The 18,153-nt window shown below is 38.5% G+C and overlaps 1 protein-coding gene across 5 annotated transcripts in view; it reads left to right on the top strand.

The window, feature by feature from the left end:
• Positions 1–16,738, top strand: part of letm1 (leucine zipper-EF-hand containing transmembrane protein 1) — a 30,264-nt gene extending 13,526 nt beyond the window's left edge. The window contains exons 4-16 of one of the 5 annotated variants that reach the window (XM_084742219.1): positions 3,905–4,048; positions 4,822–4,959; positions 5,282–5,485; positions 5,635–5,754; positions 5,965–6,096; positions 6,330–6,488; positions 6,891–6,989; positions 7,719–7,751; positions 8,692–8,826; positions 8,975–9,168; positions 10,131–10,163; positions 10,755–10,911; positions 11,750–16,738. In XM_084742219.1, the coding sequence (XP_084598345.1) occupies positions 3,905–4,048; positions 4,822–4,959; positions 5,282–5,485; positions 5,635–5,754; positions 5,965–6,096; positions 6,330–6,488; positions 6,891–6,989; positions 7,719–7,751; positions 8,692–8,826; positions 8,975–9,168; positions 10,131–10,163; positions 10,755–10,911; positions 11,750–11,902 (1,701 nt within the window). In that variant the 3' untranslated portion in view covers positions 11,903–16,738. The remainder of the gene's footprint in view (positions 1–3,904; positions 4,049–4,821; positions 4,960–5,281; positions 5,486–5,634; positions 5,755–5,964; positions 6,097–6,329; positions 6,489–6,890; positions 6,990–7,718; positions 7,752–8,691; positions 8,827–8,974; positions 9,169–10,130; positions 10,164–10,754; positions 10,912–11,749) is intronic. The other 4 variants (XM_084742221.1, XM_084742223.1, XM_084742222.1 and 1 more) reach the window with 4 other exon arrangements.
• Positions 16,739–18,153: the final 1,415 nt, after the last annotated feature.

The raw sequence follows: 18,153 nt of genomic DNA, 5'->3' as shown, positions 1-18,153 counted from the left end.
AGAGTATGAGCAGGAAAGTGAAGCAATGTAATGCTTTGGACAGGGTCAGCAACAAAATGTATTTAAACCACATAACAAATCTGTATCAGTTTAAGTGTATGCTATAATTAGAATATTTTCACTGCCATCTTGTTGTCAGACAGCCTTTTCTGTCAGGAAACCGCCATTATTTAAGCCAAATATTGCTCTCTTCTTTGGATAAATCAGAGTTTTACCTCACAGAACACAGGAGTTGCTCGTCTTCCACTGCCTCATACTGTTAGTTTGTGTGATTGTATGACTTTGATGAATCCAAACTAACTCTTTAAACACTGCTTAGCTTCCCACACCAGTACTCTGCTGCTGCCTCTCCGAACTCAGGAAATGCCCTCTGCCATCTACTGTAAGAATACACAGACTCTGAATGGGTGCCTCATACAACCCCAATTCAAAAAAAAAATCCCTTTGAGAGGAATGTACAAGTGGTACACTTTCAGACATCAGTGCAGAGACATGTTTGCAATGTAGTTTCACAAGTCATCCTGACACGTGATGACAGTGGGACCTCTCATTGCTTTGCAAAGGGATGGTGCAACAGTACAGTGAAGAGCTGAAATGTGCCTGCTCCCTGTTTCAGTGACTCTTGATGTGGAGGTTCATGTTTCCATTGACATTCTCCAGGTGGGCAAGTGGGTCAAGAATCTAGTAGCCCACACAAAATTCCTACTGTCCCTGATTAAAATTTCACACAAAAGTTTACACAGTATATGTTAATATATACTGTGAATATGTATAAGTGGCTCCACTGGCAGATTTTGGCTGTAAAGTGTCTGTTTCTGATAGTTATTGGTCCCTAAACAGTCCCGACTTATCAGACTTTATTGAGTACTTATGACAAAACCTGAGTATCCTGTGTATTGAATCCTCATCCTCAACTCAGCTGCATGTTCCATCGCACAAATGGCTAATGAATGTTCAAATTTTATTAGTCACTCATAGATTACCTTTGATTTTCTGGGGCTGGTGAATGAAGCAAATAACCTGCCACTTAAAAATTTTACCGGCATTTGGCTGTTGGCTGTGATGATTTTGTGCCCTGGTTTCAACTCATATGCTGTTTTAGGAATGACTCCCATTTCATCTATGAAGTAAACAAGCGTGCCGGCCTGAGTCTGTGTCGGCACGCTCCATTTGCACAAGGACAGACAGAAACAGACGGAGCAGAGCGAAGTCTTGAATTGTTTTTTAAAAACTTTTCAGAGCAGTGGCCTGATCAGGCAAATGATCTGGCTGATTACACTTACATGTCTGACATTTACTGGCCCTGGACTGTTAGACAATCCTTATTGTTTGATCCTGTAAATAATTAATTTTGCTATCGTAAAATTAATGGGAAATTGACCTGCAGCATTAATGTTTATCTTTACTACTTATCGTCAGAGTCAGTCATATTTGAATCCTGTTATTTGACAAATGAAATAATGAAGCGTAACAGTCTGTACTATAGTGTGTAGGTACATAACAGTTACTGATGGTCAGTGTAGTTTAAGTCAGTATCTTAGTATTAATGTTTCCTTTTTTAAATATCAGTATATATAAAATAATTGGCAAAACGATGCATTATTACATATTGAAACATTTTATTGCAGTGTCACATTAATTAATTACTTTTGAGAAAACTAAAAACATGTCAAACAAAAACTTATGTTGTAAGTTTTTCTATTTGCTTGTATTCGCTCAACTGAATTTTGGGAAATATCAGAACGTCTCAGTATGACTCAGGGAAAGTGAAACTATAAACAATATAATTTAGTTACTGCCAAGCCCGACATTACAGTATATACATTCAACAGGTACCAGGTACCACGTTCTGCGTGGTTGTATTTAAGAAGCAGTGGGAATAAAGCCTCACCACAGAGCTGCTGGTCAGTGCTGTGGTCAGTGCTGTGGTCATTTCACCCCCATTAAACCCACACCACCGTCCCATCTGCACCTTTTCAAATGCAGCTGACTCCCTCGGAGCTCCTGTCCCGAACCCATCTACACCCCATTCATCTAACCTGGACTGGTTTTGCCTCCTTAATCTCCCCCTTTCATATTCACTTACAATACTCAGGCCTCCATTTAAGGCTCCTTCTATTTTAATCTGTCACCCCCTCCTCCCTGCTTTGATGTGGAACTCTGGGAGATGATATACATGTCAATGGGGCTGCGGACAAAGGCTCTTTCACTCATGCTGGCCTAATTCCTTCACCCTACTTTTCCTCTGACATGCAGGTGGAAAGGGCAGAGAAAGAGGGACTCGTGTTTTGGCCTTCTCCCCTCGGGGCCATTTCTGTAGCCGGCTGTTTGGGATTGTGTCCCGGCTCGGTCAGTAAGCCACAGTTGGACAGCCGTACAATGAAGTCGACCAGTGTTGGCCTGGTACTTCTATACTCTGAGGATTGTTCAGGTCCGTGCCGAACAAATGAGCTTCCTGTTGGCTCAAGAGGACAGTTTTTGAGCCTTGTGAGGCAGAATGTTCACTTTGGTCCATACAGCTCCATGCAAATGACGCACTGATGAATTAGGAGGTTTCTGTTGCTCCGGGGATGTATGGGCACAGGGTTAGAAGTGCTGACTGTGGAAACTGTTATAAGAGGGATTGAGCAGGGTGATTGTACAAAGGGACAAAGGAAGATGAGGTACACATTTTCACATGAATCCCTGGTGGCTTTTCTGCTCGCTGTTGCTCTCTGTCGCTCCCTGCTGGAGGCATGTGCAAACTTCAGCCTGCTGGTAATGAATGGTACCTGGGGGCCCGTGCCCTGCAGTCATTGTTGAAAATCCAAACACAAGCAGACACTTGGTCACCAAATGTGAACTAACCCTGTCATGATAACTACTTATTATGGCTGATACATTGTCCCAGAAATAATTGTGATAAACAGTATTATTGTCATTTTAAGACCACCCCTTAAAAAGGGTCGGGTGATGTGGCTTATAAATAATATCTTGATATTTTTAAGCTATTCCACTATATATACACCACAATATATACATCTCAGTATACACATCTTGTCTAAAATAATATACTGTTAGGGCTGGACGATATCATTAAAATTAAATAACACAATACTGTTGAACAAATACCAAATATAAATATTTCAAAAATATTGCAGGGATGAGTATTGGTAGTTCTGAAAAAATATTAACACAATCAGATATTTCATAATTAAATATCAGTAATGTGGATAAAATGACTACATGGGTAAAGACAAATAATAAAACAATCTGATAGGTTTAGAAAATTATTTCACTTTACTGTAATGCAGCCTTTAAAGCCAGGAAAAAAAGACAACGCTTTACACCATATCACAATATAAACGATACCATGATATCCAAAATCTAAGACCATATCTAGTCTCATTCACGATATCCATAATATCTATTTACTGCCCAGCCCTACACTGTTATCAAGATAATATAATGGTATAATAACACAAGTACACTATTTCAAAGAGCAATTATTTTAAATTTTTAAAGCATATTCATACATTGGAATTGGAGTGTGAAGAGAAATATCCTCAATAAATAAAACAAAAAATAAAATAAAACCAGGGGCAGAGACTTATTGTTTTTTTATTGATTGATTTCATGTTCAACTATCACTTGAAGGGAAATGCACAAACAAAACAAAATGCATGTAAATATAACAGGCAACATGCAGGTCAGTAAAGTTATTAAAGTAATGTCCGTATAATGTATGATAAGTCAATAACATCCTGACAGGTCTAATGTGATTAATGTTGCATTAATTTGTCAAAACCAAACATGGACATTTATTAAAATCACCTCCAAGACACACACATTTCTCTTTTTTTTCACAAAGGTCTCTTTTTAATGGGTCGATTCTAATTCCAGTTTTTCCATATTTTCTCTCTAGTTCCTCAGAACATGTGCCGACGTCTTCAGACTTCTTCCCTTCCTGGTGTTCATCATCGTCCCCTTCATGGAGTTCCTTCTTCCTGTAGCTCTGAAACTTTTCCCCAACATGCTGCCGTCCACCTTCGAGACACAGTCAAAGAAGGTAATCAATCCTGCACAACATAGAAAAGATGCGTAATATGAATTTTGACAGTTATTTTGCTTGCTGTTGTAGTTGTGATTAAAAACTGTGGTCTGTTTTTAGGTTTACATTGTAAGCCAATGGGGTTTGAGACACAAAAGCTCAACTAAGACGGCAACTAACAATTATTCTTATCATAAATGAATCTTCTGTTTAATTTCTTGATTAATTGTTAAGAGGATTTATTCACATTGCTTGTTTTATTTAATCCAAAACTCATCTCCTCCTCACATTTGAGAAGCTAGACCCAGAGAGTGTCGCAGCGCTGAGCTCAGCAGCAGCATATTGTGGGAGTTTATCTAACTATTTTGCAGATTGATGTTTCTAAATAATGAGTATTGCAGTGCCCCATATGTTGTATCAGTGAAAATATATTCAGATTTGAATAATCCATGACATGAACTTTCACCCAGGATCCTGATGAGGTGATCAGGCTGGTGTCTCATCCTGACAAGGGTTAATCCTACTTACAGTCTGAACCACAGCATAAAGAGATCCCTGACCTGTTCTAATATTCTGTTTACGTTTGGCTAATGCTTATAATTCTGCAATTTTTAAAATATTTTCTTTTTTATTTTGTCACTTTTTTTGTTTTCTTTACTTTCTGTTGTCTTAATCAGAGTCACTTTCACCACAAGGCACAAACACTGTAAAATCCATTATGCTGGTGTTATTGTTGTAAACTATACTGATAAATTTAATTAAATAAATTTGTAACATGCTGTTGTTTCTAGGAGGAGAGATTAAAAACGGAGCTGAGAGTCAAACTGGAGATGGCCAAGTTCTTGCAGGACACCATCGAGGAGATCGCTCTGCGGAACAAGGCTGCCCAGGGCAACGTGACGGAGGAGTTCTCCACCTTCTTCCAGAAGGTTGGTGTCTGTGTTGACTGTGACAGAGCATCATGAGATGAGTGAAAACAGGCTCAGTACTGCCCTCTGGTGGTGGAAATGATGAACTGTGTCTGCTTGATATAATGCACAGTTGGTTAAGAAAATAAGTTCTGTATTCATTGTTATCCGTTGTTTTAAGTTTTATTTCAGTACATCCTGTCTATGACACAAAAATGTGGGAAAATAGAGCAAAACCAGGCCTCTCAGTCTTATTGCATGTGTTTTTGCATGAAAATCTGTCCTGCTTTAGATTTCCTTCGTCTGGAATGATTAACAAACCATAACTTTTTAATCTTTGCAGATACGGGACTCTGGAGAGCGTCCCAGTAATGAGCAGATCATAAAATTTTCCAAACTGTTTGAGGATGAGCTGACTCTGGACAACCTGACCCGACCTCAGCTGGTGGCTCTCTGCCGCCTCCTGGAGCTCCAGTCCATTGGGACCAACAACTTCCTCCGCTTCCAGCTCATCATGAAGCTGAGGGCCATTCGTGCAGATGACAAGGTATGAACAAACCTCTGTGGTAAAGTTGTCCTCTCGAAATGATCACATTTGTCCTTATCATTACCAGCACTGTACAGCTACACTTTCATTAAGAGTAAAATCAGAAATGTTTGATCACTAAACACTGTGTGTGAACTCCATTTTTCCAGCTGATAGCAGAGGAAGGGGTGGAGAGTCTGAACGTGAACGAGGTGCAGGCAGCCTGTCGTGTCAGAGGAATGAGATCTCTTGGGGTCACAGAAGAGCGACTGAGAGAACAACTCAGCCAGGTAACAACAGCAAACAATAGATGAAGGATTTCCATTGTTTTTGCGTTTTACTTTGGTTAGAAAACGAACTAACTATTAATTCTGTTAATTTTAGTAGTCGTAGGCTCAACACCTGAAATATTCTTCTATTTTATGATTTATCAGAGACTATATAGACTCAAACAATAAGGTTCTGGAGATTTAAGGTCACGTTCTGTTTGGCTCTCGTAGTGGTTGGAGCTGCATCTGACCCAGCAGATCCCCACGTCCCTGCTGCTGCTGTCCCGAGCCATGTACCTCCCCGACACCCTGTCCCCCGCCGACCAGCTGAAGACAACACTGCAGACGCTGCCTGAGATGGTGGTATGTTAAGAGACAGAGCTGGGATATTTGACTCCATTATGGTCTTGTTTGCAGTGGTGAAATCATAATTCTCGGTTGATAAAACGTGAAGAAGTTTTTAAACAGTATTTAAAAAAATAGAAAAGCTGCATCTTTGCTCAGCTGTGGAAATTTAAGGTACAATTTATGGTTGTATTTTTGTTATAAAGGTAAATATTTTGCTACTCTGCTCTACTCTACCCTCTCCTCTCCAGACAAAGGAGGCCCAGTTGATGGTGGCAGAGATGGAGCTTTCCAAAGTGGACAATAAGGCCAAGCTGGAGACAACACTACAGGAGGAGGAGGCAATACGCCAGGACAACAAGGACAGGGAGATGGAGAGGTTGGCGGATGCTGCGGAGAAGGCTGCCAGGGTAACAAGTCTGATCATTTGTTTTTATTGTTTTGTTTTTTTTGCGTATGAAAATATTCAAATTCCTTTGAGTGCAATCTTGACATTTAAAGCAAGAACTTGGTCAAACAAAATACAGAACATTTCCAAAATTCTGACTGTAGATCAAGAAATGTCTGATTTAAGAATGTTAAGAAGCTTTTGTGCCAATTTTAAGTTCCTGGACATTGTGGACATACTTTGGTCTGTTCTTTAATAGTGTTTTGGTACAACACCCAGCCTTAGACACCTGTTTTCTTGTCAGTTCATGAGGTGTTTATATGTGATTATTTTAGCTAAATGCACAAGGAGCATCTTCTTCAACTTTCATGATGTTATTTAGCCTTGTTGTTGTTGTGCTTTGCCCCATCACTGTCTTCTACAGGAGGGTGAGCTGGAGCTTCAAGCCGAGCCGGCTAAAGCTGACATGGCTGCTCAGTCAGAGACACTGAGGGACACGGCGCCTGTCATAGAAGGAGTCAAGGTAAAGTCTTTAAACATATAGATTGTGAGATCAGCAGATATCTGTGAAATGCTGCTTACATTTTTTTTACCTTTAGTTGCAATCTTGCAATCAGAGTTTCTTACTTTGAAGAACTCTGCTTGCATTTTTATATACCAGTATTATAAAAAAATGACTAAGACAACAGACATTATCCTCACTAAAAAGCTGTGGTTAGTATCAGATGACGTCTATATATAATACTTCTTTGCATTTCAATGAATTTGTGTAAATATTAACATGTCATCATTACTGTTTTTTTCTGAAATCCCTCTCGGACATTAGTAAAACTCATATTTCTATATGGTGTTAAGAGGTCATTGTCTTTTAAACTAACATGTCATATCTTTAACAGAAACTAAATTTATTGTCACCTAATATTTTATTATTATAATTCTTTCCCCAGTGGTACTATTAACCTTTAACCAGCTTTGTACCAGAATCAGAACTGAGTTTTTTTCCAAGTAGGTTGTCTTGATATATTGGTGTATAACAGTAAATATAGTATAAGAAAAATAAAAATAAAGATGAAATCAAGTACTGAAAGTGAAGAAGCATGAATAGAGAATAAAAAAAGTATAAAAACAATATGTACAATATGACTGAAAGAGTTCTACTTTAATTTGTTTACTGACTGTTACCCAGACTGTAATTTATGTGTCGTTCACTTGTTGTTCATGTGATGACCTCTGCATCTTCTGTACCACACAGTTTGAACAGTGGCAGACATTCCTGCGCTACCAGGTTAGGTTTAATGATGTCTCTCCTCCCAAACGACCCTCACATCCTCACACCAACCAGTTTATCCCTGCACGCCACAGTATATCTGGTCTTTTCTCTCAGCGGACCCAGATGAGGGTTAAACAGCACCTGCATCAAATTCTGGCATTTGTTTAAGCTATTTCAGACTGCCATTTGATATCAGGTTCAGTAAGAGTAAGAATATAATCCAAATGACAAGAAATGAGCTTTGTGTGTTCTTAAATAGGATGAAAAGCAGACGAAGTAAATTAAAGCAAAGAGTGCAGACAAATCACAGACAATTTACAAGGACTAGAGTCAAATTATATCTTTTTTTGACCATTTATGCCACAAGTATAAGTCTCTGTTTTTTAAGAATGAAACAAAAATTGTAGCTCCTTGCTTATTACAGAAAATTCCACTCATCTTGTGCTCTGAAATCGCTAACAAAAACGCTAAATATGATTTGCAAGTTCTGTTTGACCCACATCTACACAGACTTCTCCTTCTCTTTTCCTTGTCGATCCTTCCAGGCTGACCAAGTCGAACCTTTCCTCCCGTACTGTAACTAACAGCATTTGTAGCTCCACAGAGTTTCTTCCTCATGTGGTAATGTGTTTTGGGGGTTATGGGGAGTATCCCAGCGTCCTCCAGAGCTTCCCTCTTTTACCCATTTTCTGTGTTTGGGTCAGCCTCTTACGTGGGTTTATATTAAATGCACATGTGGTGCTTGTTAAGTGAATGCACTTTCGACCTACCTCTTAAAAGTAACTAGAGTAAATAGTGACATGAGTCCAATTTCGAGGGAAAATATGACATTAAGCTTCTGAGTTTATCCTTCAGTATGTAAAAAGTTTTAATGTAGTCTGCTTCAAAGGAGGTACTGTAACAAGTCCAAATTGATTTAGGAACGAATTTCTTCAATCATGTGTTTGTGTTCCAGGGTGAGGAGATCACTAAAGAAGAAATTGACCTGTTGAGTGATGCGTGCACAAAGCTGAAGGAGCAGAAGAAGCTGTTGACCCTGGAGAAGGAAGAGCTCGAGGAACTGAAGGATGACGTCCAAGAATACAACGAGGTGCCTGTCTTGAAGAACTGACATTTATTGCCATCCAAATCAAAAGTTTTAGAGAAGAGTTTCAAGAGTATTTTGTCTCAATCTGTGATGTGCCTATGATTGCTCTGTATGTGAGTGAGGGTGTGTTTCATCTGTGTTTGTTTTCCAGGATCTGGAAGAGATAAAGAAGGAGCTTTCTAAGACAGGCCAAGAGAAGGCAATAGAGGAGTCAAAGGCGAGCCAGCGTCTGTCGAAGAGAGTAAACCGTATGATCGGTCGCATTGACAAGATCATCCTGGAGCTGGAGAAGGACAAAGTCATCCTGGACGGACAGATGGACAGTGGGTCCAGCCCGCCTGTTGGGTAAGAGCTGATTGTGTTGTTTTAACTACTAATGCTGCTGTCTGTGGTAGTTCAGGATCCTAGTGAAGGGTCTCATTTCAAGGTGCAGTAAATCTGTGTTTACAGTGTGTTTGGGCTGGCCTTTGATATCGACATCTCCCTCCATTGAAAGACCAAAACAAACAATATGTTAATCCATCTCCATCTTGAAAAACAGGTCAGAAATGTAGCATAAAAAGGGCTTGGTAATTTCCAAATCAGCTGGTCATCGTAGTTTTTTAGCAAACTTGATTTCATCAGGACTAAAGAGTGCATTTGTAAGGGACTATTTTCAGTGGCGGATCAATACACATTTGGTTAATATTTACAGGAGGAGAACCATGTATGCGAATCGAAATAAACTACAGTGTGTGTGTTCATGCTCCACAAAATGCTGAACTGTTCCTTAAAGGAAAACGCTCTGCTGTGTCTCTTGGCTTTGCTTCATTTCACAGGCTGTGGTTTGTGTTTCTGTCAACGACATAAAGCTTTTGAAAGTAAATGACACAAAGACAACATTTGATGGAAGGAACCGTCTTTATTAGCACAACTGAAAGAAGACTCTTGCAAACACGAGTCTTTGTTCAAACAACTAATGTTGTTTATTTAGTGAAAAGCTTTTAAATTGTTGACTTTGTATCATTTTCTTTGACTCTCATGATGGATAATTTGGTGTATTTATCAGTTATTTCAGCTGTTAAAGTTACTTGTTTTCTTTAGCTGTGATCTAGTTTTATGCTGGATTTTATGTTGCTGTCATCATCATCATCATCATCATCATCATCATCTTCATCAACATTAGTTCCATTTTAAAATGGTGGTGGAGATAAAACAAATAAAAAAAAGGTTTCCCAGAGAAAAAAAAAACAACAAAAACATATACTGCAAAGTTATCAGACTATGGAATTGTAAGACCAAATCCTAATTTATTCAAAATTTTACAGATTATTCTTTACTAAACATAGTGATGCCTCAAGGTAAGCTTAACTGTGGCTCACCGCCATTTGCATGCTCGCCAAATGCTAACATTGCATCATGGTTGTCAACCATCAGCTGCTGAAACTGTGCTGTAAAGGATCACTAGAGTGCCGCCCACTGGTTGCTGTGGACCCATTTTAAACAGTTAATGTTCCTGAATGAATGAAATCAGATTGAATACAAATATCTAACTGCTTGATTTGAAAGATTTAACAGTCCAAGCTGTATTTGTTTAGATTTGTCAGGGATGTTTGACCATAACTGAGAATTAACAAACATTAGATGTGATTAAACGTCTTCTTTAAATGCCAAAATTGATTCCTTTTGCTGCTGTTTCTGTGTTGCCAGTGTTTAAAGTTGCCCAGAGCAGCTTCAAACTTTATTTAACAAATCAGTTAAGACCATCTGTTAATTTTAAGGAGCATGAATTGACTATTTTGACCATAATTTAACCTGCCATGACTAGAAATGAAAGTTGAAAATTGGTTTGATTGGTGTGATCTGGGAACCTTGAATGCAGCATGTTTGACCTCAGATTTTCTCCACCACTTTTCCATAACATCTGGTTACAAACCGTTTCCTGTATGCAGTCTCTTCTACACCTTCAGGGAGAACCTCGTCAGCATCGACGAGCTGATCAACGTCATGCGGCAGATCCAGAACATTCCAGAGCACAAGCTGCAGAGCATCGCCGAGGCGCTCGACGACAACAAGGACGGGAAGATCGACATCGACGACGTCATCAAGGTACGTTCCCTGACCTGTTTTGTGTTTTTCATTTTGTAGTTTTCTTAAATTGCCAGGTAAAATTAAAGTCTGTCTGAGTTTTAAGAGGTTTGTTCTATAGTTCAACCCAAAGTGTGTCTTATAACATGTTGATTTTACCTCTTCTTTGTTCTGCTATCGATATTTTGATTTGTAAAGGTCAACAGATCATTGGTATTATGCCCTGTCATCTGTCACCTACATTTTGAAATTCTTCTTTAAAAAGATCAAGTGTAGGTATCAAGTGTGATATAACAGCTGGTGAGCTACGTTGTAACACTGCGAGAATCGCTGAACGTGCCTTTGATTTCAATGTTTTAAACTAAAAGCTCATTTCGATTGATTTTCAATTTTATACTGACATTGTGACACCACCAATGAAAGCTGAGGCCAGAATATATTGTTCTTTTGATAGATAATACATTATTTCAAATGTCCTAAGGGCTTTCAAAACATATTTTTCTCAATCAGCTTCTTACTTGCTGTACTTACGACTTCTTTAGCGTAGACAAGTTTGATTATTTCACATGAGAGATTTCTGTATTTTTGTTTCTTTCACTGGTTTGAAGTGACTGTGGCTCTGTTGGAAAATGGTTTGAATCAAAATCTAATATCTTGCGAGTCAAATCTGATCAAAACAAACAAACACTCCTGATGAAGCAGATTTGATGAGTTTTTGATGTTATCTGTGAATGTTTCTTTCTAAACTTAACTTTGTTTATTTAGCCATGAATGGATAACATTATATAGAAATACTGAAGATTTAAAATCAATCAATCAAAATGTTTTAATGAATTCCTTTTGTCTTGCTTTATCTCAGGTGGTGGAACTGATCGACAAGGAAGACGTGGACATCTCCACCTCTCAGGTGGCCGACATCATGGTGATGCTGCAGAAGGAGGAGAAGCTGATGGAGAAGGAAAAGGCCAAAGACAAGGCTGAAAAGGAAAAGGCAGCCACACTCAACAGCTAACTCATTTTTCACAAAGACACATAACAACTTGTAAAAAAATACACACACACAAAAAAAAGACCAGTGAGAAGTTGTGGCTGGTTCCCGGTCACAGAAGACTCTGGACAGCTGATGGAGGGAGAGTCACAGCTGAGAGGTAACAGCTGCCTTCTCAAAATGTCATTTCAACAGAAATTCAGCTCTTAAAAATAGTTTAAAAATGAAAAGAAAAAAGGCATATTGCCTTTAAAACGCACAAAATCGCAAAGAAACTTAAATTGCCATTATGTTAAACTCCTTTAGACTGATCATGTATTATATGTGGATATTTGGTTTTGTGTAATTTTACTCAGTAATTAATTAACAAGAGGGAACACAGTGACATGAAACCATGGTTGTTCTCCTAACCTTAGAGTTGGAAAAGGAGAAAAATGATGAAAAATTATGTTTGGAAAATATATTAATAGGAGATTTATTGTTTAAAGTTTGAGGTGAACCGTCTTGCCTTTCATTTCAATCATGTCATCATCTCAGAGAAATGAGAGATCATTTCTGGACTTTGCACAGTAAAAATCATCGTCATCACCATAATTTTCTTTCCTCTTACATTTTGTTTATCCCTCATACTCACATATTGTCAGGTTATTTTCCCTGAATTGTACCTGGACAGGGTAGCTTATTGCTGGCTATAGGATCTTTATATGGTGGCTGCAACCAAATATAATTACACACAGCTGAGAAATTCACTAAAAAAACATCAAATTATGTGTGCAAGTTTAAAGAGTTGAATTTTAAAAATGCTATATATTAATTCTAACAATTAAACGACAGCTTTACGTTCATCATTCCCACTAAAACAGTAATGGAGGATCCATGCTGTGGAAGTGTTGGATGTTTGTCCAAACAACAAAGGACTGAAATTAGTAACAATTTACTTGAAAGGATTGGTTTGGATTATTTGAAGTGGGGTATGAGGTCAGTGTATTACATGTACACTGTATTAAGAATATTTTTTACAGCTTTACCGTGCCGTCAGACAGCCTTTTCTGATGGGAAACTGCCGTTACACAAGCCAAGTATCGCTCTATCCTAAAGCACCAGACTCCTTTCACAAAAACAGTAATTTTACTTTGCAGAGAATTGGAGTTGCTGGTGTAAAGTTGACTTGATCGGTTAGTTAGTTTGTGTTATTGTGTGACTTTGGTGTTTTTAACAGCTAGTTTAGATTCACTAATGTCACAATATAATGCAAACAAACTAACAGATAGTGGCAGCGGTAGTTCAACGACTGCTGTGGTCTGTGAAGTAAAATTAGTGTTTTTGCCAATGGAGTCTAGTTGCTTTGGAGAGAGTGATATTTGGATCGTATAATGACAGTTTCCCATCAGAACAGGCTGTTTTAAGGTGGTAATATTGACAGCAGCACGTTGCTTAGCTTCAGCTCAGGTACTCCAGCCTGCCTCTCCAAACCAGGGGCATGCTGTAGGTAATACAGAGTATGGACAAGTACGCCACTTCAAAAAAATCTGAACTATTCCTTTAACATTAAAACGACTGTACTGTAATTTATTTTTTATTTTGTACTGATTACATAATACTCTTTTGTCTCATTTAAGCACAGCTCTTCATATCTATTCCTGTTGTGTTCAATAGATTTCTGTAAAATGCCAAAGTTGCACTGTGGCACGTTTATTACCAGATTCTGATTATTCCCAAAAATCAACGAACAAACCAGCTAAGACTGACTGATATTTGAGAGGAATAAGGATCGTAAAATCAGTATAGCGACATTGAAACAGCACGTCCAACTAATATTGGTCAGTTGCTGCTGTGAAAAGTGTTAGAGTTAGATTTCTGTTCAAGAAAATAGTCGTCAGTTGTTTTGAGGTCGTCTCGTCAGAGGATGAAAGTGTCTCCTTGTGAATGTTAAATAGTTTATTTTGTGCGCATGAGTAGTTCGATGACCGTGGTAATCTTGAGCTCCATAGTTTAATTGCAAAGTGGCCTTCTCTTCACACAGATATTATGGATCATATACTGTTGTATATTTATTTTTTGAGTATTTTCAGAAGATAGTTGAGCTCTGATATTCCTCTCTTCTCGAGGAGTTACTCGATGTTACTTAGTTTTGGACTGATGGAGTCCTGGTGAATATTAGTTATAGCTCGTATGATGCACAAACTGAGTCCTTTAGTTGTGTTTCATTTGCACTGTAGCAGTGAATGTGTGTGTGGGTTGTAGGTAAACAAGGACAAAGTGAAGTAATCTCACTGCCTGTTGGTATTTGTTCAACTATGTTCACACTGCAAGCAGCTTGGCTTTTTGTAATCTTGTGTACTCTGACAACATATTCCAATTATGGCTGCAACTAATGATTATCTTTCCAATATTTAATTTGTTTTGTTTGATATGTTAAGAGTAGAGAAACCTGAGAAAATTCCAATCACAAGAGCCTGAGCAGACATTAACAAATCATATGTTTTGTTTGTGCAGCACCCATTATCTTTGGACTTAATTTACATGTAGAGAAAATCAGTACTTTACTTTACTTTCAGCCAGTAACCCATAATTACCTGCTTCTGATGGCAGATACCGATAAGATGACTGATAATTTTAAGTAAATATAACCTGTAGTTTCATGCACACCCGAGGGTAAGAAAGGCTAAGATATGGTGAGCAGATGGATAATTTAATATCCAATAACTCTTACTTAACTATTTGACGTCACTATTGCAACAAAAACAAACCACAGTTCTGACTCTTTAAAAGTTTATATATTTTTTCTAGTAAAGTTAATCAAAACTTCACAAATATCCTTTGGCTTTTATGGAACATTTTGCCAAATAATTCAGATTAGGTGCTTTGACATAATCTGTCAAATCATGAATTATTATATTTATAATATAAATGTCCCTTTATTGACCCCAATATTTGTTATGCATCCCTGTAAATGACTCGGCACTAATTTCAAGGAATGTCGGTCAGTGCAAGAAGCTGCAATAGTTTAATTTTATGAAGCTGTAAATTAACATTTGTAATGTTAAAATAATCTGATCATTAAACTTAATGATAAACTGTATGGAAAAAATGGGTTCATACATACAATACATAGAAGGAATGAGTATAAATCTAAAATACAAGCCTGAAAATGAAAGTAACAGTTTGCATTACATCAGTCATCTGTTAAATAACAGGCCTAGATGGAGAAACTGGGAAGCTTTGAGGAAAGGAATTCATTTTTTAAAATGTGATCAACCAGCTGCTGAAGAATAAATGTTCAAATTCACCAGCCAGTCAATAGTAAATCATAATATTGTGTCTGAAGTCTACCAGCTACTCTTATATTTTACCAGCATGTGGCTGGTGCTAATTTTTTTGACTGCTGATTAATTTCTCAGCTGACAGGACTCATTATCGTCCAAACATGAAGGTTTTTCTCACGCTGCTTGCAGTCTGAACTCGCAGTAAAAGGCTGATCCATTTTCACTGTTGGATTAAATTGAATTTCGGGTAGTTCGTGGTCACAGTCGACCCTCAGCTCAGGTGTGAACTCACACCAGAAGACAAAGTGGTACTTGAGATAACGCTGAGCGGACGACGCTCCGTTTAATCCGTTCCCGGAATCCGCTGTCAGACGCGTGGATGATTAAGAGGTGGTTCGTCTCCCGTCAGGCTCTGTCCCAGTTCAGACACTGCGCTGCCTGACAGGGCGAGGGCTCTGCTTCGCCTGGGACCAGTCACACTGATGGGCGCGGGGTAAACACTCGGCCCATACATGGGCCACAGCCAGCTCCACTGGAGGGTTGTGTTTAGGTTAGGGACGATCCGGCGGGACATGGCATGCTCTCCGCCGCATAAATCAGCAGTCAGTGTAAACACGTCACGGGAACGTTGTGACAACTTCTCGATTACACTTGGCAGGAGAAGAGAGTGGTGTTTGTGTCCCCGCGCCTGGCAGGTCGGCCTGTGTACGTTAGCAGCGCTGCCACTGTTTCTAGGCACTGAGGGGGTCAAAGGTCAGAGGGGGAGCTGTATGACAGTGACAAATACCAGGAAGGTATGTAGGCTGATGGAGACCAATGCTTCAGGCTTCAGACCAATGAGTAGTCAGTAAGTCAGTTTTCAGAAAATCGAGTAGTCGTTTCAGGTATTTTTCGAGCAAGGATGCCAAAAAATCACAAATTCACAACTTCCAGCTTCACCAGTGTGTGGATTTGCTGCTTTCATCTGTATTAGATTGTTGTAATCTTAATATTTTTTGGTTTTAGACCGTTTTCCCTACAGTAGAAAGCTATTTGAAGACGTCACTTTGGGCATTTTCACAATTTTCTGACATTTTACACTTTCAGCAATTAATCAAGAATGATGATAAAAAAAATAAATAATTGCAACCAGACTTTCTGGATCATATGTCATTGCCTCACAGGTGCATATTTTTTTAATGCAGTGAAAAGCACCAAACCTTCATATTTCAGAAGCTGGAACTAACGAGTGTTTGGCTTGATGAAAGACATCAACAATTTATCACTAATCATAATTGTCCTTGATCAATTTTTAGTTTATCCAGCAATCAATCAATCAAATAACTGTCTTATAATCATGACCTTTTCAGTTTAAAGTGTTTCTTTTTTCTAAAAAATGTCTAAAATCTAAAGATATTCAATATATAAACTGAGAAAATCAGCAAATTCTTTCATATGAGGAGCAGGAAGCTGAGAATGTTTCTAATTTTTTCTTTATAAATTACTAAAATAATTTACCAATCATCAGAGTGTTTGTATTCCTGCACAGTTTGTGCTCCTGCAGGTCTATAGTATCATTTAATGCACTGGTATATTTATTGTGGGGATGTATATGTCAGCTGTGATGTGACATGACAGTCATATTTCCCACATGCAACCAGAATATGATTATGATTTATGAAAACCTGTCAAACCTTCAGATGCATTCAAGAAATCCTGGAAAAAATAATCAAATTTTGGAATGAAGAATGTGCAGGGAACCTGATATGAGTATCAGCAGAATGCCACATGCCCGTCACTGAATACAGACAAACAAAAACAACATGTTTGCTTATATTTCCCCTGACTTCTTATTTACGAAACCCCCCAAACGAAGGCCTCTGCAGCCGTGATGGCAGCGTATGATCGTGCGTCCTCGTCTTTGGCTGCAGTGTGAGCAGTCGTGCAGAGTTCAGGCTCACCGCTGGCAGCAGTGTTGCACTGTGTTGTTGAAGCTGCTGTCTTTAATAAGAGTCTACCTACAGTAAGGGAGGAGGGGAGGGAGAGATGCAGTTGGAGCAGAAGCGTCTTGACAGCGAGCTTAAATCGGTCGTTTGTCATTGTCAAGCTCAGCAACCAAGCCGAGAGTCATTTTCTGCCTTGATTTTTTTCCTTTTAGTGACTTTAATTTGATATTTTAGGCTCGTTAGAAGAAGGACCGTCTCATTTTAGCTTGCTGTCTCAACTGTTTTGCTGTTTTCTGTGGAGTATTGCCACTGTGTAAATGCACTATTCATTTTTTCTTGAGTCGGTGCTGTGTTCATGTTTGGATTCAGGTGTGTGAATGTGCAGTCAGATGTGGTTTGAGCTGAAGTCAGCGTGTGGTGCGACCCACGATACGAACCGTCCTAAAAGATTCCTGTTGAGACTGAGGAGACAAGTTGTCGATCTTGTGTATTAGAAGAACAAATATTTAAAGCAATAAGTCATTTATGCATCGTGTAACTTTTTGAATTTTGTTTTTCTCCCTTTTTTGAGGTGGAACAAGTGTGTATAATTTGTTAAAAATTATATTGTAATATACGTAATTTAGAGAAAAAGGATGCTATATTTAAAAAGTAAAGAAAGTAATGTTTGGATTCTGCTTCTCTTCTTGATATCGGGCTGCTTATTTAAGAGTTGATGCACTTGTAGTTGTACAGACTGCTTGAGGACAGATGTACTCACTTTTTTCCTTTTTTAAGTATTTTGCACTAGCCCTTTTTATCACTAGAGGAATGCTATGTTTTGTAGAATATATAAAAATGTGAGTTTTCTCTTGAGGTGGAGGAAAGGAGACTGAAAGCAGCATCAGCAGCGTTTTTAATAAAACCCGTCTGCTTCCATAGACACAGACCCAAAAGAGCAGCTCAGACCTCTCAGACCTAACTGCATTTTAAATAATAGTGCAGCCACCATCTTTTTACACAGGAAACTTTTTTGTTCTGAGGATGTGTTCAGACAGAAAGCAAGGTGCGCTTTCACCTTGATTATCTGTTTCTTTCATTCAGT

This window comes from Lutjanus erythropterus, chromosome 18, assembly GCF_056507025.1.
Source record: "Lutjanus erythropterus isolate fLutEry1 chromosome 18, fLutEry1.hap2, whole genome shotgun sequence".
In the NCBI taxonomy this organism is placed as follows: Eukaryota; Metazoa; Chordata; class Actinopteri; order Lutjaniformes; family Lutjanidae; genus Lutjanus; species Lutjanus erythropterus.
Note: the sequence above shows the minus strand (reverse complement) of the source record. Positions and strands in the feature narration are given on the sequence as shown.